This window comes from Microtus ochrogaster, unplaced genomic scaffold (assembly GCF_000317375.1).
Source record: "Microtus ochrogaster isolate Prairie Vole_2 unplaced genomic scaffold, MicOch1.0 UNK2, whole genome shotgun sequence".
In the NCBI taxonomy this organism is placed as follows: domain Eukaryota; kingdom Metazoa; phylum Chordata; class Mammalia; order Rodentia; family Cricetidae; genus Microtus; species Microtus ochrogaster.
The window spans coordinates 18,415,623-18,442,015 of record NW_004949100.1 but is presented as its reverse complement, the minus strand read 5'-3'; the positions used below and the strand labels follow the sequence as shown (position 1 = coordinate 18,442,015).

The 26,393-nt window shown below is 38.5% G+C and overlaps 1 protein-coding gene across 4 annotated transcripts in view; it reads right to left on the bottom strand.

Moving 5' to 3' along the window:
- Dip2c (disco interacting protein 2 homolog C) overlaps nt 1–26,393 on the bottom strand; it is a 348,427-nt gene that overhangs the window by 94,172 nt on the left and 227,862 nt on the right. For all 4 annotated transcript variants that reach the window (XM_026788415.1, XM_026788416.1, XM_026788417.1 and 1 more), the window contains 11 exons: nt 25,766–25,885; nt 23,985–24,182; nt 17,122–17,213; nt 15,285–15,395; nt 9,770–9,893; nt 9,304–9,413; nt 9,022–9,124; nt 6,939–7,003; nt 3,035–3,128; nt 2,780–2,899; nt 1,326–1,440 (listed from right to left, as the gene is read on the bottom strand). In XM_026788415.1, coding sequence (XP_026644216.1) covers nt 1,326–1,440; nt 2,780–2,899; nt 3,035–3,128; nt 6,939–7,003; nt 9,022–9,124; nt 9,304–9,413; nt 9,770–9,893; nt 15,285–15,395; nt 17,122–17,213; nt 23,985–24,182; nt 25,766–25,885 — 1,252 coding nt within the window. The remainder of the gene's footprint in view (nt 1–1,325; nt 1,441–2,779; nt 2,900–3,034; nt 3,129–6,938; nt 7,004–9,021; nt 9,125–9,303; nt 9,414–9,769; nt 9,894–15,284; nt 15,396–17,121; nt 17,214–23,984; nt 24,183–25,765; nt 25,886–26,393) is intronic.

Here is a 26,393-nt window from a genome sequence, read left to right as displayed (position 1 = left end):
CCCACTGAATTTAATCAGGAAAAGAACATATTCTCTTCTACTGAAATTAAGCACAGCTTCTACTTTAGAACACTGAGTTCTCAAATGTAATGGAGTACACAACCATTGCATGGAATAAAAGCCACTTAGAGGTAGGCCCTAAAGCAGTGAAAAATAATTTATAAGTTTTAAAGACCTGTATGTTGCTACCACTTCTTTATGTTGGTGTTGATAACTGAGAGGCTGGAGTGGCATTTGACAACCAGCTCCAATTACTGTTGATGCTTATCAGGTGATCCTTCTTTGTATCCCCTTACAAGGTGTGGCCTTTCTCACTGAAGCAGAATAAATTTTACATCTCTATAACTACTTCCCCTCCCCTGTACTGTTCTGAAGCAAGCTGGAGTGACTTATGATGAATAGTGAATGTTTCTCCCAGCAAAAGCATCTCAGAATACTCAGTGGCCAGGCTGTTAGACAGCTGGTAATCACAGTCCTTAGCGTTCCTGATGTACTACCATGCTGCTCAAAGCTTCAGAAAACCAGGCTTTCTTTTTCTTTCCTTTCTTTTTCTTCAACAGGATCTTTTATTATGTGATGTCTACCTGGCTTGAAACCCAATAGGTGGACCAGGTAGGCCTTGAACTCACAGAGATCCAGCTGCCTCTGCCTCCCATATGCTGGGATTAAAGGTGTGTGTTTCTATATCTGGCTAAGTTTCTTAAAGTACATTTTTCCATGGAACAAAAAGTAGAGACGAAAATGAAACCACATTATCTAGGATCATGGTTTAACATTTACTTCATTCCATCCCCTAAATTAAAAACCAAAGATGTATATAAGCCAATGAAAATTGAGTAGTGCAGGGCTGGAGAAATGGCTCAGTGGTTAAGAGCATTGCCTGCTCTTCCAAAGGTTCTGAGTTCAATTCCCAGCAACCACATGGTGGCTCACAACCATCCGTAATGAGATCTGGTGCCCTCTTCTGGCCTGCAGACATACACACAGACAGAATATTGTATACATAATAAATAAATAAAATGTTAAAAAAAAAAGAAAATTGAGTAGTGCAACCTGAAAAACCATGTGGGCCCCCATATTCCTATACACAGTTCTAACAACTCAGGAAAGAGAACGAAACTGGAGAAAATCATTACTATTTCTCTAACTAACAGATCTAGAAAATTCAAGGGAATTCATTCTTACCTGTAAGATAGAAAGAAACTCACCATGGAAAACTTGGAAGGCTATTCCTATGTTCACACTAAGTACTAACTACCGTGACTTCCCCCTTTCAGTTGCTCCACTGGGATAGCTGTATACTATAAACTGACATGACCCAGTACCTCCGGATTGCCACAGTGAGGGCCTCTGGTGAGCTGGCACAGGGACAGATGACCTCCTGTCGAAGGCCTTTACTCTGGAAGACATTGAGAAACGCATCACAAGAAGAAATAGACCCTGGAGGGAAAAAGGGACAATGGTCAGACAAGTGTAACACTGTGATTGACTTAAAATTATCCCAAAATAATTTTGAAGTTGGGATTCAGATATAAACAGAATTAGGCACCTTGGAGAAACAAAACATTAGCTACAATTTATTATTTGTTACATTAAAAGATAGTATTGACAAGCCTTTAGAAAAATAATTCGAAAACTGCAACTTCTATATTTAACACAAATGAATTTTTTGCTGACTAATGAATTTATTTTATTAACTTCCCTGAAACCTGGTCTATCATTTTCAGTATGCAGATTCCAGAAAAATGTGTCAATCTAAACAAAGAAAATGTTTGATTAGTTGCTAATATCCCATGAAATATCTGACTTTCTAATACAAATTTACTTTGTTTTATGCAAGATGTTTTGTGGTGATGTATATTAAAATTAATTAATTATTTAGTTCACAGTTTATCCAATTATTTTAAGTAAAGGTATCATTTTGTAAATCAAGTTATTTGTTTCTAAGCTCACTTTCATCAATCAGACATCAAGAAAGCATAGCCTGCTTTAATTTAGAAATACAGCTAATCCCCGTCTACAGAGAAGGTCAGAAACAATCTTTCATTCAGTTCTATTCTGAAACATGGCTTCAGACTTTATAGACCTGTTTCATGAAAACAAGCTATTTCAATGCATATAAAGAATATTTTGTGAAAATGCTAACTTATTTTATGTGAGTTTTTGTTAAAGTATTTTATAACTAAGTTTTGTTAAAAATGATAGCTTAGCCAGGGGGTGTGGTGCACGCCTTTAATCCCAGCACCTGGGAGGTAGAGACAGGTGAATGTCTGTAAATTTGAGTCCAGCCTGGTCTACAGAGTGAGTTCCATGACAACCAAGACTGTTACACAGAGTAACCCTGTCTCAAAAAAAAACAATCAATCAATAAAGTTTAATGCTGATCAGCACAACGATAGTAGACTATAAAATAGTATTTCCTGAGGATTTATTCTATGTGAAAGAATCATACTTAAGAACTGACCCTTTTAATCCTCAAGCATTATGCTCTAACTGCCACTGTAGAGTTGAGAAAGCAAAATTTGAAAACTGTCTCTGTAGAACCAGGATGTTTCTTTTGATTATGGGACTGCAGTCTGTAAACACCTTGTCCTTAACCACTCTCTTATCCTGGTCAAGAAGAACACTGCTTGGTTATTTTAAGACAATCTCAAGCAAGACACAGATTAGGAAAACAACAACAACAACAACGAAACATCAAAGTGACAAGAACGACTTGTGGAACACAAGGAACTCTGAGGCTTCCCATCTTTGAATCTACAATTGATGCTTCACTTACAGGGATTTGCTCCATCAGCCACTATTAGCATGCGAAGGGAGGACAGGTTGACATCTCTCTGATCTCTGTGTGCTACAAGTGCCCAATGCATGTCTCTTGATTTCACACAAGCCACTTTTGCTACAAAGGAAAACATAAGTAATGATATGTCACTGCCAGACTGTGTGAAGCTGAGAAAAGACAGGTAATTGCAATCCATCGGGAATGGTGAATTATCTTCTCACCAAATCACCCACAGGCCCAGGAGAGACCAACCTTTGTACTGGCAGACCTTCTGGATCCAGGAGAGAGGGTTTACCTTCATCAGCGAGTACGGGATGCTGATGACATGCATCATGTTCATGACACTCTGAAACCAACGATGAACACAAGAGGTAAGAAAAGAGGTTGGGATACAAAAGGAGGGGCTCACTGTTTTGACACAGAGAAAACAAGCCAAGGCTCGGCAGGCAGAAAAATAAACATGAGCACTTCAAAGAAGTACTGAGGTTGACTAACATGAGAGGAGCTTTAGGGGACAAGAACAAGGCTGACTCAAGTGAGGCTCGGGATTACTAAGGTACACTCTGGTACAATCCTGTAAGACAAAGTGACCTATTGGAGATTAGCTCATCCTCTTTGCTCCTCGACTACTAATGAGTCAAAGAATTTAAATTCCAAATCTTTTTCTCATTAAAACCTTGTATTAAAAAGAATCTCAAAAGGCATTTTTCAAAAGTAAATGCACAGGGTTGGGAAAATGGTTTATTTGGTGAAGTGCCTTCCAGGTAAGCATGAGAACATAAGCTCTGATTCACCAATACCCATGAAAAAATGTATATGGTGCCCTGTGTCTGTAACTCCAACACTTAGGGGAGTGAAGAGGCACAGACAGGGTAATCCCTGAAGCTCACTGGTTAGCCAGTCTAATCCAATCAATGAGCTTCAGTTTCAGAAAGAGAAAACCCTGTCTCAAAAAGATAAAGGGGCCAAACTTTTAACTTTAGCTTCTCCATACACATATGTACACATGTGCACAGAAATCTGTATACATCTACACTAACAAGTACATAACCACACACATATGGGCACATACAAAGAGCACAACACATATACAACACACTATATACACTCAAAATAAGAAGAGGATACATAAATACCTAAGATAATTATGAAAAAAGTGCTCATTACAGCAAATAAGAAAAATTCAGGTCAAATGAAAATCAAAACTAAATTAGTTAACACCTCTCAGAATGGTTATTATAAGAAAAAAAATGCTAGTAAATACTCAGAGGAATAATACCAAAGAAACTTGGTGGGAATGTATATTAGTATAGCCAAAGTGAAAAATTGTTTGAAGATTGCAAAACACACATATACAAAACCCCAAATACAAGTAATAATAACAAGACAACTACAATATGATCCACTAGGATCACTGCTGGCATATTTCCAAGGAACTGAAGTCAGTATGTTGAAGACACATCACATTCATGAGGTCACTGTAGCACTATCATCTGAAATAGCCATGATAAAAATTTAACCTAGGTATCTATCAATGGAGGAATGAGTAGAAAATGTGATATACATACACAGTGAAATATTTTGAAGATATAAAAATAAAACCTGTCATGTGTTACAATATGGGTATAACTGGAGGGCACAGGAAGACAAGATACTGCATGGTGTTATTTATATGTGGAAGCTAAAATGTTAATTTCAAAGAAGAAGTAAATACAGTAGTGTTATTAGAAACTTGAAATGGTAGTTAGATTGGGATGATGAGATGGAAAATGCACACAAGATATAGCTAGGTGGTAAGATTAACCCCTAATATCCTACACTTAATCTTAGTCAAATGACTAAGAAATGGTAACTAGTTACCATGTTGCTAGTTAACAGACTATAAAGCAAGCAACTTTGGAAAGGTGTCAGAACCACAGTCCCCTTCCAGCCTTGCCAACACTGATTAAGACACTTAGTCAGTTCCTAAAAGTGGATGATAAAAGTTGATGATAAAAATGGTCAATGCACATAGGTTGTGATTAAGTCTCACATATCTTGCAGATACATTGATCTACAGCATAACCCTAGGAAGGACTACAGACTGTAAACATCAAGTCAGTGCTTTGGCTTGGCCTCTGTGTACTAGGCAGTCATGGCATCAAAGGAAGAAGCTCCAAATGAAAACAAGAAGACTACCATACATTCCTCACCAGGAATGAGGTCTCCACAGAACCTATGTGAACTCAGCTTCTTCTGAGGGTTTCTTCCCACTGCGTTCTAAGGAGACAGAGCTTAAGCACCCCCAAAATGAGGTTAAGCATATGCTACAATGTGTTCAATCATGTGGCTTTAAGTGGAGTCAACAAAAAGACTCACAAATTGCCAGATACTGCAGGCAGGGATATAGAACAACAAAATTAAAGTGTGTGGTCAACATGAGAGTCACTAGAGCAGAATTGGTGATTCCGAGAGGGGACTAGGAAGCAGGGATGGAGAAGACAATGCGTAATCAGAACCATGTCATGTGCTACTAGAGGTACTAACTCTGATAGCAACCATTTCTTTTCTTGAGGATGTGACAATGGAACCACATGTACCACAAATACAGATGGGCTACATGCTTAGTTAACACCAAGTCACATTATTCTTATGCCAAACACAACAGGTAAGACTCTATCAATAAATGAATTTTGTCAGGCCCCCCAGCTACTTGGGAGGTTGAAACACGAGGATTCCACATTCAACGCCAGTCTAGCTAACTTACCTAGACTCTATCTCAAAAAGAAAACCCTACTGGGGTGGTGGCACACACCTTTAATCCACTACTTAGAAGGAAGAGGCAGGAGGATCTCTGTAAGTTATAGGCCAGCTTGGTCTACAATGCAAATTTCAGGACAGTTAAGGCTGTTACACAGAGAAATCCTGTGTCGAAAAAAAAAAATCAACCAACCAAACATACAAACAAAAAACAAAAGAGCCAGGCTGTAAATAAATGAAAGCATTTGCCAAAGATTGAAAAAGTCCTGCATTTAATTTCCGGTGCTTTAAAAAAAGTGTCTTGCCAGGTGGTGGTGGTGGCGCATGCCTTTAATCCCAGCACTCGGGAGGCAGAAGCAGGCGGATCTCTGGAAGTTCGAGGCCAGCCTGATCTACAAGAGCTAGTTCCAGGACAGGCACCAAAGCTACAGAGAAACCCTGTCTCGAAAAACCAAAAAAAAAAAAAAAAGTGTCTTGTACATATGAATATGACACTCACTAGAGTCACAGCTACAACAGAGTCTTGAGCTCAGGTTTCTTAATTTTATAACCCCAAATCTGTGTTATTTTCTCTGCAACAGTACACATGACATGCCAACATTTCAAACCATTTTTCTGCATCTCCACTTATAAAAGCATCCAGATGTTAGAAGTAAGCCTTACTGAACTATCTACAAGGTACTTGTATGTTCATGAATTATACAAATAGATCTGGCTCACTAACAAATAACAAACTGCAATATTTATATCCTCATCATTCATATAAAATTATTGCAGTTTTCTATTTCAGAAATTAAATGAAGTTTAAGCATTAAAAACACTAAGAAAACAAACAAGTCCGTCAAACTGTCCTATATGAGATAGATGGGGAATTCCAAATATGCATTTTTGTTTGCTTTGTTTTGCTTTTCTTTTTTTTAAGAGCCAACAAGACATTTAAAATCTAAGGTCATTTCTCTCCTAAAGCATTCCCAGTCAGCTCAGTCATCACTTTGCAAGTGGCACTGATAATGAGAAGAATATCTCTCCATAATGCATGGAAAATCTTCATTTTAAAAACAAGCCTAAAATCCTTTTCTCCCTTGCAAATAATCTAATAGCAGATCTCCCAATTCTTAGAAAACCAGTAAGAACATTCTCTTGAGAGTGGGAAAGTGATCTTGACAGATAAGGCACTAGTAATAACAGCAGGAAACCTTCAACGCCCACGGTAGAAGCCTTAAAAGTGCTACTCTGGTAGCTATTACCTCAATATATGGGTCCAAGATTCAAACCAGTTTTTCTGAGCCCAGTTGTCTTTATTGTACTGTTGCAATAAGCTGGCTGAGTGGACAATATGACTCTTAGCACAATGTTTACAATGTGATATGGGACTTTGCAAAAGTTGGACACACTTGCATGAAGAGGGCTTACTTACTGTCAGTATGCCATGCCAAAGCCCCACATCCTTTTTGAAGTCTAGAACATTCACAATGGTTTCAGCTGTATGAGAGAAAAAAAAATCACATTTTTACTTGACATTATAGAACAGCATGACTGAAATTGCAAGGAAAACGCATCATCTGAGGGGTCATCTATCTTATAAGAATACCACATTACTCCATCTTCACAGAAAGTTTACAGTCATTAATAGATGACTAAAAAGTGCTAATCAGGCTAGAGAGTGTTTTCAGGATAATATTTGGGTATGTCAGCAAGCAGCAACAGCTGCCAACATATCACCATTAGAAAACATCTTACCATTATCAGACATGGTGGTGCAGGCCTGTAATGACAGACAGCACTTGAGAGGCTGAGAGAAGATGATCACAAGGCTTGGCAAAGCCAGCTTGGGCATACAATGAGACTTCGAAAACACTGTCACATAACAACATATTCCCAAACACAGTATTATCACCTTATTTATGCCCTGCCTTCCTAGGCCTTTCTTTTTAATTTCTCCCACATGTGACCTAGTTTTCCTAACAGGGAAACATGGAGGGGGAGAGATTTTGACAGTTCAGGCTTGTTTTCTCACATTAGAATTGTTTTAATACTAGTTAGGGGAGCAATAAAAAAGGGAGATATCTCAAGACAAGGATGGTGTAATATTGAAGCAGTACGGGATGAGAATTCCAAAGGGAAAAGAACAGGAAAAGAGCTGTAAATAGTTGTTGAAAACAATTATTTCCAAAGACTGGGGCAGTGATGCTGGACAGTCAGGTACTTCATCTGACCTTGTTCTTATCAAACAGGTACTTCAGTCACCTGCACACAGCTCCTGGCCACTTCTCAGTGTCCTGGGCATCTCCTCATTCCTTTTGGCAATATATACCAAAGGCTCATTCTATCTTCTGCTCTCCTCTCAGAGAGAATAAAATATGGAGGCAGACCAGACAGACTAACTTGAAATATAGATATCTAAAGGATATATCCTAGATTCCTTTTTATAATTTAAAGTAGAGAAATTTTATGTATGTATGTATGTGTTTATATTTACTTTTGATATCTAAAGGGTGGCAGCACCAGAACTTCAAAGCATGCAGGCCAGGACACACAAGTCATTATATTTTGATTTAAAAAAAAATAGCAGAGATTAGAGGACATGTGTCTCTAAGTGTTAAACAGTCTAACCATTAATAGGGCATGTCTAACAGACAAATTATTCTTTAAAAGGGCAAGGGTGGGAAGATCACATGAGCAGCAAAAAAAATTAAAGTCACTTAGTGGGTTTAGGGACCACTACTTGCTTCTTCAGGTCCCAGAAACTGACATCAGTGTAGAGTTATCTGCTGTGACTATGCTCTCCCTGTAAAAAAAAGTTGGGGCAACAAGCCAAAGGCTCTTGGAGGGGTTGCTTTAGCTTTTCCTTCTCTGTGTCCACTCAAACCTATTCTCATGATTACTGCCACATACTCTACCTCTGCTTCTCACAACCGGAGAAAACACACCAAGAAAAATAAGTGTCTTCTTGGAAAACCCTATTCTCAAAACTTCTTATTCAACAATGAGAAGTGGGATAAAACATGGCACTTAAAAACAAATAGCTTCTGAAGATATATATTCATGTGTTGGTAGAGATTAGCACACATGTGCCAACTGTGAGGTAAGTCACATACCTCCAAACCCATGTGGTAAGGTTGTAATACTTCTTATGGGACTGAGCCTTCAAGAATGTGATAAATATTAAATGAGGACATAGGTACACATATGGAAAAATGTCATATGAGGACACGGTAAAAATGCATTATCTAGAAGGCTGGTAGAGCCCACCATTGCCAGCATTCTCATTTCAGACTTTCCACTGCAGTCCCTGTGCCTTCAACATCAGCTCAAGCTGATGCACTCAATTGAACTCACCTACTTAAAGTTCACAAACTGATGGATGGAATTGGTACAAACAGAATGCTACTTTGATGAGTACCAGTAGGAACCACACAAACTAGCTAGCCATCAGGCATCCCTGGTCAGTGGGAATCCCCAAAAACCCATATCCAAGGGAGTCTCAGGACCATCCACACCTTCTGTATAGCTGCAGGCCTGTGTGAGTGCCTGGCAGTGTGTCAGCAGTGCTATCCTCGTCACGGTCACCCCAAGAACGCTTCCATCTTTACACGTCTTATACTGAAACGAGACAGAAAGTATGGAAAGGGATTTTGACATATTTCTGGTCCCCACTCAATAGCTTCTAGCTATTTGAGACACTGTGAGTCTCTCCACACTGGAACTAGTGTAATGAGGGGACGTGCACACCTCTTCCCAGTATACACACCCACCCTCGGGGAGGATGGCATCCATCTTACCTCAATATAAGCTGTGTCATTATTTGCATCTTTGATGTGTGGAAACCAGTCCCGAGGAGGTTTAGAGAGGTGTTTAGACTCTGTGACAAACCATAGCAGCTTTGGCCAACCTTAGAAATAAATCACAAATTCCTTTTAAATAAATAGGACCTAGAAAACAAGTCTGTAGACTCTCCTTCTCTTATGACTACACATTTGTTTCTCAAACACCACTTTAATCTACATGGACTCTCTAGAATTCCCATACATTAAATTGAAGACAGCATCATCAAAAGAGTGCTCAAGATACCACCAGCCACATCCCGTCACTCCCACAGATTATGAGCTAAATGTATTATCAGAAATGTTGACATGCTAGAAAAGTCCTGTCCTGGACTCAATAGGATGTTCTTCCACAGGTGAAGAGCTAGCCTGTAGAATAAAAGGTTGAAAGGGGAAGCAAATTCTCAGGGGCTCTGTGGCATACCTTTGAACTGTGGGATCTCTCCTGTTGGGCTTTTTGGAAGTCCTTTGTGACAGGCATCGCTAGTCAAAGCGACAGTTACTCCACAGCTTCCAAGCAAGAAACCTATCTGCTGGCTTCCTGCATCCTGAAAGGCGATCAAGGAAAGAGTTCAGAATCTAAGACAAGCTGGACAGTGGTGGTGCATGCCTTTAAACCCAGCACTTATGAGGCAGAGGAAGAAAGATCTCTGTGAGTTTGAGGTGGCCTGGTCTACAGAGTGAGCTCCTGGACAGCCAGTGCTACATACAGAAACTCTGCCTCAAACAACAAGAATCTAAGACAAAACTGTATTGCTTGCCAAAGCACTGCTCTATCATCTAAGGTACATGGAAATGAACTGCACTCCCCAAACTCTTCTCCCCCAACTGTGTGTGTGTGTGTGTGTGTGTGTGTGTGTGTGTGTGTAAGAGAGGGAGAAGAAAGACAAGACAAGACAGAAGAGCAAGAGAGAACTCGTAAGTGTGAGTTGACACATAAAAATGTTGGGTGGGTAGAAAGGTTTAGAGGATTTGGGAGGAGTTATAGGACTGGATAAAATTATCAAAATATATTTTATAAAATTTTTAATTAAAAAACAAAGACAACGATTTTAAGGTTTCATTATCATGGAGAGAAATATATTCTGATAATATATTATCTATAACATGAATACCTAGCAACCTAATTTTCACACACTCAAAGGCTGGTTATTGAAATGTCACACCTGGTAGAGTTAGAACCAAAAGGAATCTTTTTACCCAGAGTAATGGCAACCAGGACCATCTTTACCATGTTGCATAGATCACATCTCAATGGAGTAACCAATGCACCCTAAAATGGGCTATGGATACAGGGTAGTAACTATGGAGACAGAAAGCCTAGGAAGGCACCAAACTGCCAGGACTAAATGTCACCTTTCAACAGATATCACAGATGGGGCTCCCTGGCTACAACAGCTTCAGTAGTTGCCTGCCATTGTGAGTTTTATTGTCCCTATAACTAGTTTGCTTCTCATAAAGACAGATAATAAGCAGCCTAGTCATCCAGATTCAACCTCTCTCCCATCAGCTCTGTTACTATGTTGGTTGCTTAAAAAGTAAAATCAAAATCTCATAGTACCAGCATTTCTGGAACTAAAAACATATCATAGTATACGAGAGTTGAGGCTACACCCAGCTTGATTCTATGAACAGCCTTCAGGAAGTTTGGCTGGCTGACTCTCCTCCCTGTCCAAGGAAGTCACTGGGCAAAGTGACTGACCCCTAAAAGCTTTAGTATTCATCAGCATTAACATTTTGAAGTCATTGTCTGCTAAGTGCTTAGATTATACTTTTCCTAATGTAGATTTATAATCTATAGTCTCCTTACATGGATTTTTTTTTTCAGGAAGCAACAACAAACAAGCTAATTGCATAATTAACACAACCTGCAATGAGAGAGGTGATGTGGACTTCACTATATGGGGTCAGTCCCTATTTTGGAGACACTTTTGTGGAGCTTTCTATTGTTGCAATACTGTTTTCAAGTAAAGTCAAGATCAAACACTACTCCTCTGATGAGGTGAGACAGGCAGAAGAGGTAGGTTTTAGCAGCAGGAAGTGGGCTGCTTCTCAAATTTATGAACACTTTGCTGAGTCAGGCAAACACCACAGCTGTCTCCCAGTGGGGAGTGACTTGGTCAGAGTTACTCACAGCTTCTTGTTGCAGTATAGGTACAAATAAGAAAGCATGACACTATGAACTTGGGTCTAAAGCCAGGAGTCTAACCTGCCCTTCCCCGAAACAATATACTTATATATATAAATTGACCCCTAAAAGCTAATTAAGTTGAAAGAGCATTTCTTAGACATGTATGAATTCCTGGAGTGTTCAATCCCCAGTACTGAAAGAAATTTTAAAAAGAGTAGGAACGTGAGAAGTGGGAGAGGAGAATGATATGAAGAAAAGGAGGACAGCCTTGCAATATAAAGAGTGGAAGCATTATGACGGAGTAAGATTTAAAGACTGCTGTTAGAATTAAATGTTTTCTCTAATTACACCGCCTATTCTACAAAGTACCACTCCAGAGGCTAGACAAAAGCTTCAGATAAATCTGTCAAGTCACTAACAGCCTCTAGAGGGTAACACAAAATACAAAGTAGAGCCAGCTTCTACAGCCTTCTACGTCCAACATTCAACCAAGACAGTAGGATGAGGTGATCAGACTACATCAAAACAAAGGTCAAAAAAAGAGTCAGGACCGCGAGGGGTTGGTCCACCAACTGAGGCAGTGTGCCTGTTCTAATAAAAGCTCACCAATCTAGCTGGACCAGGTCTGAACAAGCATGTGATCAAACCAGACTCTCTGATTGTTTCTGACAATGAGGGCTGACTGAGAAGCCATTGATAAAGGCACTGGGACTTGTTTTTACATCCTGTTCTAGCTTTTGGGGACCCTAGTCTATATGGATGCACAGCTTCCTAGGCCTGGGTGTAGGGGGAAGGGCCTTGGACTTCCCATAGGACGGGGTTCCCAGCCCTCTCTCAAGCAGGGAGGGGAAGGGAGGAGCGGGAGTGGGGGAGTGGGAGGGGATTGAAAGGAGGGAAGGAAGTGTAAATATTTGAATGGAAAAATAAAAATAAAATAATAATAATAAAAGAACTTTGTGATCCTTACAGTCCCTCACCCCCTAACAGGATAAACAGCTACATTTCGACATAGCACCAATAGCTACTTGTGGTATGCAAGGTCCCTGGAAAGGTACAGATGAGAGGCCAACTCAGGGAAATAGTCATATCTAAAGATGCGAAATGAGATAAATCCCCCCAGACACACACTCTGACCTTGACATCATTTACTAAGTACTTTATCCCTAAAAATAAGAATGGCTCTGATAGAGAGCAATATGCAGCCACACCATACTCAGAGGGCAGGGAGAGGCAGGCTTGAACCACTACAACTCCCAACCATCACACTCCTGGCAGTTTATAACACTAAGGGCAGCAGATGATCATGCCCTTTACAAAGTTTGTAACTTTCCCTTTAATAAAAGCTACCACAAACCTCAATTTAAGTATTTCTATTTATTTCCAAAAATTTATTCAACACAGAAAAGGCTAACTGATAATGTCATTGTTCAGAAATTGCTTGTGTGTGGCCTCTGTGGCAGTAACTCCCCATATCTTCATATCAAATATTAGCTAAGATACATCTATCAATTAATGTCTTTTAATGCTGTGTTTATAATGGAAATCTTTAAGCATGCACAAAGCCAGAAATAAGAGAAAACATCCTCATGTATAGATCATCCAAGGTTAATAATTATAAATTTTTGTCCATGCTGGCCTCATTTATTATCCTCACTATACAAGTGCATATGCATAGAAAGTGTTTATACCCAAGGAACCCAACATAGAAACACAAACGAGTGTGCACATGCTCACACACAGAAGCATATGTACAATACCTCACACATGAATACACATGCCCCACACTCACATACCATATCCAGGCATATTAGGAAAGTGAATCGCAAGTGTCTGCCATACTGTGTACATAAGGACACTTCAGCTAGGGATACCCTTTCTGGAGTAGCCCTTCCTCACCCTGGCAGGCAGCTGCTCCTCGTCTCCCCACAGCCTTCAGTAGCTCCACTCCTATTTTCCATCTATTTCTGTGGCTCATGATCCCAGGTCTACCAAGCACCTCTTTCAAAATGCCACTCTGTTTAGAAAAAGTGGTGAGCAAATAGGACTCTGACATTACTCCTTCCAGAGGTTCTATCTGAAATGGTGTTGAAAACATTCCTTGTTTCTGTTTTCTTCCACACAGGGTCTCATTCAGTAGCCCACATTGGCCTCATTGAGGGCAACCCACCTGTTTCAGCATCCCTACTGCCATGATTACAGTTGAGTGCCGTATGTCTCCATTTGGAAACATTTACTAACACAAGCAACCAATCAACCATGATTCTCTGGAGAAAGCCAGACACCCTTGACAGCATATACAAAGGCTCAGAGAGCAACAGATCTCTATGGCTATTACATAGCTGTTCAAGTTACAGCAGGAAGGGAATGACCAGGACAGAACAGGCTGTTTAGTTCTGTTATCACTGGCACACACAGAGTCAGGTTCTTCATTCTGCCAGCCTTATCGGGTCTGTGCTATCACTTTGTATTCAGATCATCACACCTATGGATAACCTTTGCTTCTCAAGGATATCTTGGCCTAACTTACTTTTCAGGTTAGCAAACTCACTTGGCTGACAGAATTATATACAGGTTCAGACACCATGAGGTAGTGACATTCATTTTCCAGATGTACAATGACACTTCAAGTCCCACTAACAAGGTTGTAGGTTGGCTTTCTCTGGTCCCACTCCCCTGTTGTAAACTATAAATTGGGTCACCAACTTCTCAGTAAAAATGCCTAAATGTTTCCCTTTCACTACCAGGATAAGAGGGGGAAGAAAGGCAAGTTGTTACTTAGGCATTAAACAATTTTTAGGGTTGAGAATAAGGAGCGTTATGGGGCCTTTAAGGTAACATTAGAGGACGTTGAACAGGGAGATGCAAGAATGAGGTTTTATATACTTGATCACTACTCCTATACTTGTCTTATTCCACTTCCACTTGTCTCCAGGTAAACGCAGTCAGGTAAAAATAAGAAAACTGTGCACAGGCCAACAGGCTCCTATATTCTACAGGCACAGGTCAGGAAAGAAAGTTCAGCAGCACTGTTAGGAAAATGCAAATTAAAACCACGGTGAGATTATTTCACACCTGTTGGAATGGCTTTTTATCAAACAGGTAAACAGTAACAGGTGAGGACAAGACTGTAAAGAAAAGTAGACCCTGAAAATTATTCCAGTGGTCCTGGGAAATGGTGTAGAGATTCCTAAAAACACCAAGACCAGAACTTCTACAGCCCTGGTGGCTGCAGGCAGCAAATCATAATAGGGACCACCAACTACACCTGTGAACAGTGTACCCAATATTAGCTTTTTATTTGTCCTATAGTAAGAATACACAATAAAGATACCAGCAAATTAGTCACCTTCATTAGAGAGTAAGGTATGACCAATCAGAGGCAAACCTGAAATTTGACAATAACAAGACAAGTGAACACAAGGCAAGGACCACCACTCACAGTCAGGACAAGTCAGTGGAGCTTTCATGTGTCTGGCTTTCTATGTAATGATACTAAGGAATGAGAAAACAGATCGAGATAAAACAGCTCCATGTTGTGCTAACAAACAAGCATAAGCTCCACCTCTAATAGGTCTCACACCTGCAGGTGAGACATGCTGTGTGAATGAATAACTGTTCCCTTAATAGATGAAACTGATGAAAACCTATTCTGAGCCTTAGAGACAACCATTACATGCATTTGCTGCACTTGCACAGCAAAGATAAAAGCCATTCACAAAACTGTAGTTGGCACATTCTCACCCAGCACATTCAACTACCACTGAGCCTGTCACCTCCGTCTAAGGTTTAATGAACAAGAGTTCTTTACCTTTCTTGTGAGTGGCACTTCAATGGGGACAGGAACAACTTCAGCCAGAAGGCAACCATAGAAGGCCACCATGAAAGCAGCAGGGTCATTGTTGGGGAAGACGAGCGCCACCTGGAGACGTTCAAGACACAACAGCATGATTTACCTTTCCAAAAACAACAGCATGAAAATGCCAAGATCCCAAAACAGGTTTGTAAGGCCAATCAGTACTCAGGAAGTTGAGGAAGAAGGACTGTAAGTTCAGGGCCAGGATGGGCTACAGAGCAAAAAATATATCTCAAAAGTGATGGATGATGAGAAAATGTTTTATACAAAGTGCATAGTAAAAAAATACTTTAATAGGTGTCCCATACTTTTTTCCCCAACTTATCTGGAAGGGAAACATTAACAGTTGTCAATCATAGTACCATTACTAGACAATAGCTCATTTAAAATTTTGCTCTTATCTTCCATAGACATGATTTTCATATACATAAAAACTGTATATAATGTGTTTTTACTCTTTTTCACTGATCTACATAAATAACTCCTTGTATTCTGATATATAGTTCTCACAACTATAAATAATTAAATGCTTGTATAATTCTTTACTAGGTAGTTGAGCAAAGAGCTTGGGAGCTAGACCCAGTTAGAACTCAATTCAGATCGTAAGGTACTAGTGAGTTCTAGGATCTTAGGCACAAGTTGGGCCTCTCTAAGCCTTGGTTTCAACATATGAGAAAAAGAGCGATAAGAGAAAGTGCACCTGATTGCCATGGTAAATGTCCAATGACATAGGGTTTACAGATTTCAATATGAAGTGTGACACATCACATCATATGTATCTATAAACATATACTACTAGTAATCTTCACATTACCAGTCCTGGCATAATTTCAACATCAGTCTCTTATGGTGTACATGCATATTTTCATTGCCTGTTACTATAGCTAAGTATTTAATGAGTGTTTGATTATTCCTGGTCCTTCCTTGTTCATCCAAAGTGTTCAGTTCAGCCCATCTGGGAGTAGAATATCATAACCCACTAATGCTGGATGTAATTATTAAATATATTTTCCGATCCCCCTTAACAGTATGGCATATCTTATGGACAACAGTTTTCCTTTTCATTTCGCATATTTACCCTTTCAATCTTGCTATGTTCCCTGAAATTTGTGTTTAAGTATCTGAAACAAAGATTTTCTAATATATTTTCACATTTTGGAATATATTTGATGTTTTGAACATGTTTCCTTTATATTCATAAGTAATAAATATTTGACCCAATTTTTCCATACCTTTTAAATAATCAGAGACTTAATTTTGTTGTGGACATACTTTCTGAGAAATGTTTTAGATAGTTTTATAATTATGACAGTATCAGAGAATGTACTCATGCAAACTAGAATGGCTGACTTCATTAAGCAATATCTTCTGGGATGTCATCCTACATGCAAATTGTCACTGAATGTCAGTATGTGGTACATACTACATAACCAATTTAATGCTTATCCTATCCTAGTGCGTTCTCTCTCTCTCTCTCTCTCTCTCTCTCTCTCTCTCTCTCTCTCTCTCTATTTTCGGGTGGGGGGCCTCATAAATAAACAAGAGTCAATTCTAAATTTATAATGATCCCACTACTGCCACATGATTTCTTCCCACAAAGCAGGCCAAGAAGTCTACGGAAACTGATCAAAGCAGCAAAACACACAAAACTCCCCAATCTGATGGTCACACCTGTTTCACAATGAGTGCATACTTGTCTTTCATATCCAACCTCCCCCTACTAAGGAGGAAGGACAGGCTGAATCCTGGGATTTTAAAACAGAAGTTATCTGGTTATTTGAACTTCACTTACTCTGTCTCCAGGCCGTACCATAGGTTCTTGCTTTGTACCTAATTTATGTAGAATGTTGTATGCAACCTTCATACTTCTCGTCCATAGTTTGCCTGGTAATATAAAGTATAAACACACAAGTAACTTTAACAACATACACATACATTTTAGATACATACATCTGTAAGTATTAAACTAGGAAGCATTTTCAGAGTCAAGCACATACATCTATTTTGTTCAGTATATGTGGTTGAAAGCATTGACAAAAACAGGGACAGGGAAACAAGACTATAAAACTGAAAGCTAAAAGTGACTCAGAAGTAGTAGTAGTAGAGATGTTGTTATTATTATTATTATTATTATTATTATTATTATTATTATTATTACTATTATTATTATTTTATTGAGCTCTATATTTTTCTGGTCCCCTCCCTTTCTCTCCCCTCCCCTTCAATCCTTTCCCATGGTCCCCATTTTCCCAATTTACTCAGGAGATCTTGTCTTTTTCTACTTCCCAGGTAGATTAGATCCATGTATGTCTCTCTTAGGGTCCTCATTGTTGTTAGGTTCTTTGGGACTGTGATTTTCAGGCTGGTTTTCTTTGCTTTATGTTTAAAGACCACTTACAAGTGAGTACATATGATAATTGTTAAAAACAATAAGAGAGACGGAGGAGGAGGAGAGGAGAGGAGGAGAGAAAAAGGGAGAGAGGAGGAGAGGGGAAAAAGGGAGAGAAAGTAAGAGAGAGGGAGAAGGAAGGAAGGGAGAGAGGGACAAAGGGGAGAGGAGAGATTGAAAAATTTAATTTTTACTTGTTTAGCCAGTCTTAGGAAAGGAGTTGATGGGACATGAAGCCGTAGTTTCTTATTAGTTAACAGTATATAGACACGGGAATGGAAGGGTGGGGTCTTGAAATATCCTCTCTCTCAAAGTCTCACAGAGACTTTTTTTTTTTCAATTTTAAGCCTTCAACTTAAATTCCTAGAATCAGGATGGAAAATAAGTACTAAAACTTGACACACTGCCAGAGAATCACCAGAGTTAACCCCTAACTCCTCATACTGCATGACACACTTACTGTAAGCTACAAAAAAGTTTAATTGCTGCAATTCTTCTGGGTTAAGCATGAGGACGTGAGAACCAGTGAGAGTTAGAAAGCTCTATCAGTGACATCCATCTCTTATTAATGTAATGTCCTGTCTTGGGTAACTGCAATGAACACAAACTATGTAAAAATGTCTCTAATGGGTCAGTCAAAGTCTGATCCACTGCAGGTTGGAAACTTCTTAGAGTGAACACATTTTTTTAATCTCAGGATTTAGGGATTTTGGAAGAGGAGTCTCTGAACTTAGAAAAAGATAATGACAAATATCTATTTTAGAATTCTGAACTCTAGAAAAAATTCTAAAGTAGAATGCAAATGTAAAAAAAAGATAGTTTTTTCTTTTCCTAGACATTTATTTAAGAACAAAAACAAGCTCTGAAGGAGTTTTATGTTGTTCCTTTGGAAACTACAACTCCCAGACTCCTCCTGGACTATGGATACCTGTGCGCACACCTGCGCACAGGTATGGAACATCCTTCCCAGTTAAAAAGGCAGGGCCACACGAGGCTCTCTCTCTAGTTCGCCTTTCCTTGTGTGTCCTGCACCCCTCCCAGCCCTTTTGTGTTCCCCTCCCCCATTAAAGTGGACCCACGTGGGAGCCGCCGTGTCGTGTCTGTGTTTGTTCCGCCGTGTGTCTGTCCTGTGCCCTGTGTTTTAAGAAGAACAACCCTGTTTTTTAAGAAGAATAACAATTGGTGCTCACATTTTAAGCCTTAACCCTATGCCAATACATTTCCAGATATTCATGGTAGTATATGGGAGAATAACAGTACCTTCAAATAGAAGGAGAGTTCTTACACATTCTACAGCACATTCTAAGATACTCAATTATTAAAAGCTTTCAAGATAAATCAAGATTTAAGTCAATACATTCATGTAAAAGTAATATAATGCAGATCAATCTAAACATCTCAATATAGTCAATGTCTAGTTTTCTTCTTGTAAATAGAAATTATTTTTGTTTATAATACAGTTTTAATTTTAAAAAAATGTAAATTTGTTTTATTTCTCATTAGAACTATAGCTACTTGAATTAATGCTGCTGTTATTCACCATTCATAGGCTTCATCTACTTGTCTAACCTTTAGTGGATACTGAGGAAGGAGAATGGTTTATCTTTCATTGTTCTAACTGCCAGGATAATTCTTGATTCTCAGTCCATGCTAACCACTTTTTTGGGATTTCACTAATGTCATAGGCAAGCACCAATCGAGTGCATGATTTGGTATACAACTTAACATAACACTTAAGTATTTCATTACTAGATGTTAATATTTCACTCATGTTTACTTCCTCTTCTGAACCTCATAGATCTTTAAAGCCATTTGATATTTTATTTGTGAGGATACTTTTTATCAATAATTATAAGTTCATGAGAAACAACACAAGGAGTTGGGGATTTTTTTTCCCATAAATACTTTAAGGCTCCAGACTTTCCTTACTGTGAACAAAATTAGGGAGCTATTCTAGCTGAATAATTACATTTTGTTATCACTGAATAAAATAAAAAGTAATGTGTTGTAAACAAACCAATCAATTAAAACCATTATAGTTTGTTAATGCTTCAAATTCATTTTCACCTGAGGATTCTTAGAAGCTTATATCTTACACTAACACACACAATCTACTTTTACATAGAGACTCAAGGAAAGCACAAAACACAAACTTTGGGCAAAATTCTTGAAATATACTTAGTATGTTTACATCTTGTAGCTTTTAGAGAAAAGGAAACTTAGCAAGTGCAGTTACTACTATAAATCAAAAACAAGAAACACTTCCAGAGTGGGTGACAAGGACTACTTTCTTTAACTTTTCTTAGATTTGAATGAAGTCTAGGTTATTGTACAGACAACGTAACTGCAGAGAAAGGAGACAGACAGATATGGAGGGGGTAATACAGTTATCAGAAGAAGACATCACATATAAAATAGAACAAGAATTGTAGAGACTTATCAGGAACAATTTATAATAAGGTGATGGGAAGACTGGTAACCAAGGCAGCTAAATCCCTATCATACTTAAAATAACTCAGAATGGATGAGGAGGAACTAATGAAGTTCTACCCCTATAGAAAGAGCTAATAGCAATAGATGGCTGCTCGGGGAGGAAGAGTCAATTTTCTTCAGGGATGCAGGCCTGAAGGCTACCTATGCTCCAACAGATGGTCCTATAGTTGTGCATATACAGACAGCACTAAATGGACTCAGCAGGTAGTGGGAGAAAAAATGAGCACAATAGGTTGTAAGTGAAAAGAGATGGTGGAGATAGGGAAGGAATTGAAAGGTAAAGAATGGTAAATGGATTTGATCAAAATATATCACACATGTATATGTATATTAAATATTTTAAAAATAAAAAGACAAATAGGAACATTTATGAGATAGAAAAGAAAAATGAACTTACAGGTATCCTAACAAAAAAGAGGAAGTAGATGAAGATGGTGGTTTCTATCAAGTGAGACATGAAAAAGAAAGTGCTGTGTAGTTACTTTCGTTAATTAAGATTATGGTATCCCATGGGTACTGGTCAGTATGCTTTCTATTTCTACCTCAATGTGAAGATTTAAGTATCAGATAGTTTATAGGCTTACTCTATCGATATTTTCTACCAAATATTTTAAATTTCTCAGCTAAAAATTCGGCTGTCTCAAGACTTGACAGGGAACCCAAATTTGAGGGCTGAAGGGATATTTGAGGACTTTAAATAGTATAGTCCTTCAATCCCACTAATTTGCTCAGGCCTTAGAACAACTGAAATTCAATGAGCTTTGTTTTCCCTGAATTTTCTCAGAAATAACCAATTTGTGGTTCATTTTTGTTTCCCACAGATATAACATTCACATATAGTATTCATGGTCATAGCCAAGACTTTCATCTTATGTACCCAGTTTCATTCATCTTTGACTTCCCAAGCCAAAGCACTGCACCATTGCAGAGCACAAACTTAATCTACCTTAGCGCATGCTTGCAGGTCACTAAAATGCACACAGCTTCTGGGACAAACACAAAGGTTGGTGCTAGGGTCCCCATCGACACACAGACAGGTAAGGGTTGGAGTCATTAGCTGTAAAACAGCAGTGATTCCAAATATATTATTAGCTTTCAGAATTAATTTGGCCAGACATAAGGGTCATACAAAAAAAGTCTTAATAAACCTTTTTCTAAAAGAATGCTTTAAAAACAACAACAAAAAGCTTATGTTAAATAGCAAACAATAACCCCTGTCTATTTTTAAGTCTGCATTGTAGCCACAAATACAAAGGAACCATAAAAAAGTAAACTGTCAAACCCCATATACTTCTAAGCCCAAATCCCATTTTGGTACATGAAACACAAAGGGATCTCTGGCGGCCCACTCTCAAAATGCTGGGCTCTTTTTAGTTCTATTATTTACATAGAATTGGGTGCTTAACCTTGGTGGTTGATTTAAAACTGAAGCCTTTTCCTCATAATTATTCAAAGTGTTTGTGATTTTTTTTTTTAAAAAAAGCCAAGGTTTTGTTTTTTAAAGGAACATCGAAAGTCATGCATGCAGCTGTAAAAGGAGCCATTTGTTCCTGTAGCTATGAAGGTTATCTGTAAAGATGAAGCCAGGAATATTGAAAGAACTGTGATCTGTTTTCTCCATGGTGATGCAACTAAGTGAAAGACCTCTCTCTAGCACAGCTGGCCATGTGCAAAAGTTTAGTCTGCATTAAGAATACTGTGGAAAGAATTAAGTGAAATCTGTTTCTACAGTTTTCTGCAATGTGTATCCAGATTTTGCTGCTTCTGAGTGATAGATGTCAAAGTGGAGTCAGTCAGAAATAATCATAAATACCATAAGCCTGAATGCTGAAATGATAAAAGATTACAATCTCCAAAGTTTAAAAAGTCACGATCCTAAAAGTAAAACTACAGATGTTGAAGTCCCAGAGGGCCAAATCCTGAAAACTAATTCTCACTGAGAGAGTAGGAGAAGACTTTGTCAGAGGGACAGAATGAGGAACAAAGTCTGGGGGTGGGGTTATTGTCTCAATTTACATGCAGGACGGTATCACATGATGCAGAAAAAAAATACCTAGAAATCTGATCAAAGGCCATCTTGGATATGTCTGTGAAGTTGTACAAAGATGAGTATGGTTCTGACTAGACCAGGTAGGGATGATCATTCTTGATATTAACTGATAACCATCTAACCAGCCAGGAGACCTTACAGGTGCAGAAGGTAAACTGCCTTTTCTCTCTGAGAATTACAAAGTTTTTCTTTGCTGCACCAGAGATTAGAACACTAGGCTTGGGTGGAGGAGTTAGCTCATTGACAGTATGTGTGCCTGACCTGCACAAAGTTCTGAGTTCAACCACTACCAGGACGAAAAGAAAGGCATAAAAACAAACACAAGTCCAGAATCAGCAGCCTCTGGATTCAACAACCCACTCCCTTAGCTTCCCCAGAGTCAGCAGGCTTTTAGCTTCCTATTATTTTAAAATGTCAGCATTACTTTTGTACAATTTGGTATGCTGTGTCTTTTATTGTTGTATTGTTCTGATTCCAATACTGGAGGTACAAATGATACAGACTTCCAGACAACTCTAACTTATTTTAGTCTCTATTAATATGCCTAGTATTGACTTTCAGTATCAATATTGTTTGAATATGCAAATGCACTGAAATTTCTTCAAAATAATGGTTGTCCTCATTATGCACTTGTATTCTCCTAAGATAAGATTTTCCAAAATCCCAGCTCTCTGGTGATTACAAACACAACACTGACCAAAATTACTTTTGATTAGCCTTGTCAGAGACTTGGACTATCCACCATGGCATTTCAGAGGACCACAGTTATAAAGCTGGATGTGTGTAATTACCAATGGTAATAATACACATGTAGATATTTGCTTTCTGACTTGGTTCTTTATGAATATAGCTTATCTGCTTGTAACTTTTAAAGCTATGTGGCTTGTTTGAATAAACCTGAGCATTTAGCTTGGCAAAAAATTCCCTCTTCTTACATATATTATTGAGAGTGTTCTATGAAGTATTATGTCAACATTCCCCTATTTTTCTGATATAAATATCCCTTTAAAATGTAAATTAAGCCAGGTGTAGCATATGCCCTTAATTCTAACACCAGGGAAGTAGAAGGTGGCTGAATCTCTACATGTTAATGGCCATTCTGGTCTACATAGCAGTTAGGGCTACGCATAGAGACTTTGTTTCAAAACAAAACAAAAATCAAGTGTGTGTGTGTGTGTGTGTGTGTGTGTGTGTGTGTGTGTAAAGTCTTTTAATGAATTTTAAATATTTTTACATAGCTGTATTTTGGGGAGTTAAAACTTCTTGGATTTCAGACTTCAGGAATTTCCATCATCTTTCAATTTTAGCATTTGGGATTACAGCATGTGAATATTTTAGGGAATTATGATTCAAGCCTAGGCCCAATGGTTTACTCCCTACTGAATCACCAAGGAAATTACTCATTTAAAAACAAACAAACAAAAAACAAAAACAAGATCTAGTATCACAGTGGAGTTATAATTACAGCTTTATACATGTATTCCCAGTTTTAAGTTAAAAAAAAAAAGTAGTAACTCCTCTATCAACACAAAGTAATTTCACTAAAAATTTCTTTAAATTTTTATCTACCTTTAAACCAGAAACAAATAAGGCAACACACACATAAATGAGTCACCCAGAAGATAATGTACTTTTTTCCCATTCAATAGTGGTTAAATGCAAGAATGACAAAGGACAGAGAGTGGCCTTTATAAGATTACTATAAAAGACATTATGGGATTACCGTAAGTGAGGATGTACAAGGGTTTTCCATTTGTGTCCATGGTTGTCAAGCAGGGGGCCTTTGGTGAGATGGTCCCCCATCGCTGTAGTGCAGCTTCTAAAGAGGGTGGCCAGTTTGTGACCACTCCCAATTGCTCCCCTCTTGTGGCCAGCATCTGGGCACCTTCTGGCTTTGGCTGGTTTGGATCTGGTTGTTGAACTAAACACATTTAAACATATAAGATTTTCATTAAAAATACACCCATGTTAGTATAATTTATTTTAGAGTTTGTAAAATATCTAAGAGATTCATATTTAAGGCATAAGTGTATCAGCTGACAGCGAACATGCTTTTCTAGAACCAAAATCATTATGGATGTAACAAAAGAATTGAGCTCTTACAATTTCCAAGGCAACACAGAATGGAGAATTCAGGTAGGTGTGAGAACATTTGTAGATAACAGACAAAACTGAACTATATGCCTAGAGTCTCACATTTAAATGCATGGGTTTAAAGTTCTAATTATTAGCACACATTATTCAAGACTCCAAAAGGCTCAGCTTTTACATTGTATTTTCCCCTTTAATGATGAGCTATAGGCAGAAATCTTCTACAAACACTCTAAAAATAATAAAAGCATGGTGAAATTACTTTTGTGAGTAAAACTAAAATAAATGTCTTATTGTAGAATACACTGTTCCTCTTCTTTTAGTTTAGATAGGTATTAGCCATGGTAGTAGCACACGCCTTTAATCCTAGCACTCAAGGAAGCAGAGGCAAGCAGATCTCTGTGAGTTCAAGTACCCTGGTCGACAGAGAAAGTTCCAGGACAGTCAGGGCTACACACAGAAACCCTGTCTCAGAAAATGAAAATCTTTAGATAGGTGTAAAACTGAAATTATTTCCCCTATTTCTAGATTCTCTCTCAGAGTTTGAATGATCATCTCCATCTACTATCTGGAAAATCAGCTGAGTCTTCTATACATTTTATTTTAGTTTTCAATTTTTATGTATATGCATGTGGTGTATGTGTTCCCATGTGTACATGAATATGCACATATAGGTTGAAGGTTGTTGTTCGGAAATTTCCTCCATTATTGTTCTCCCTTATTCATTGAGGCAGTGTCTCTCAATAAAACCCAGAACTCATGGATGAGGCTGGTGTTACTTACCAGCTTGTTCTGGTGATCTATACTTTCCAAGACTGCAATTTACATGAGTTCTGGGGATCTGAAATTCCATCTTCACACTTGCACCCAAGTGCTTTATTCCATTAGTCATCCGTCTTACCCATCCCTCAGCTGAGTCTTAACAAGCTTCAGTTAACAGATAACAAGAAGCTTGGGTTTGATCCAACATACAGATCTATTTTGTTTCAATTTTAAGTTATCTAGTGGAAGACTCCCATTCATTATAGGTGAGGTGGATGGCAGAGCCCTCACCATGCTTCCCCAATCTCATAACCTTGTGTATAAAGTATCCTTCAGCGCTGAGCGACGGATCTCTACAGTTACATTTTGCTTTGCTATCATGGCACTGAGTTCTTACAAAGAGGCCTAAATCACAGAACAGAGTCACATTACTACCGAGGGGGCAGGTGGTTTTAAAGCGCTAACTGCTTGGCACTTGGTGTACCTTTAACATATGCACTGAAAACAGCAACCTGCCCTCTGGGTTAGAGTTCTATTATTAAGAAAAGGCAAGTTCATTACTCTTAACAAAATAAAGTCATTTTGCAGAAAATATAGCATTGTACATGGAACCACAGGACCTCCTAAAAGAAGAGGTAGAAAAAAATTTACCTTCTAACAATTCTTCAAAGTCATCAACAAAGAATTCCCGTAATGGGGGCCGCTTCGGTCGTTTAAGGGTATTGACAAGCTGTTGAATTTTTGCTGATACCCGACTACTTACTGGTACACCTGAAAAAATAGGAACCACGGTGGAAATGAACAAACAAAATCTGGAAGAAATAAGATAACTTACAAAAAAGTTTGCAAACAATAGTGTTTTTGTTTGCTGTAGTAGGAATACAGCATAAGGCCTTACGTGTGAGACAAGGTTTCTAAGCACTGACCTGTACCTCTATTACTTCAAAAGTGTTTTTAATCTTAAAATGTACTTTCAGAATTGAAAGATTATTATAGCTCTGAAAACATGGGAAAATAGCCATATTTCTTAACATCTAAACATAATATCTTCTCATCATCTAATTCCAATCAATTTGGTTCAAATGAACCCAAGATTAGTGGTTTATTTATTTATTTATTAATTAAAGATTTCTGTCTCTTCCCCGCCACCGCCTCCCATTTCCCTCCCCCTCCCCCAATAAACTCCCCCTCCCTCCTCAGCCCAAAGAGCAATCAGGGTTCCCTGCCCTGTGGGAAGTCCAAGGAACCCCCACCTCCATCCAGGTCTAGTGAGTTGAGC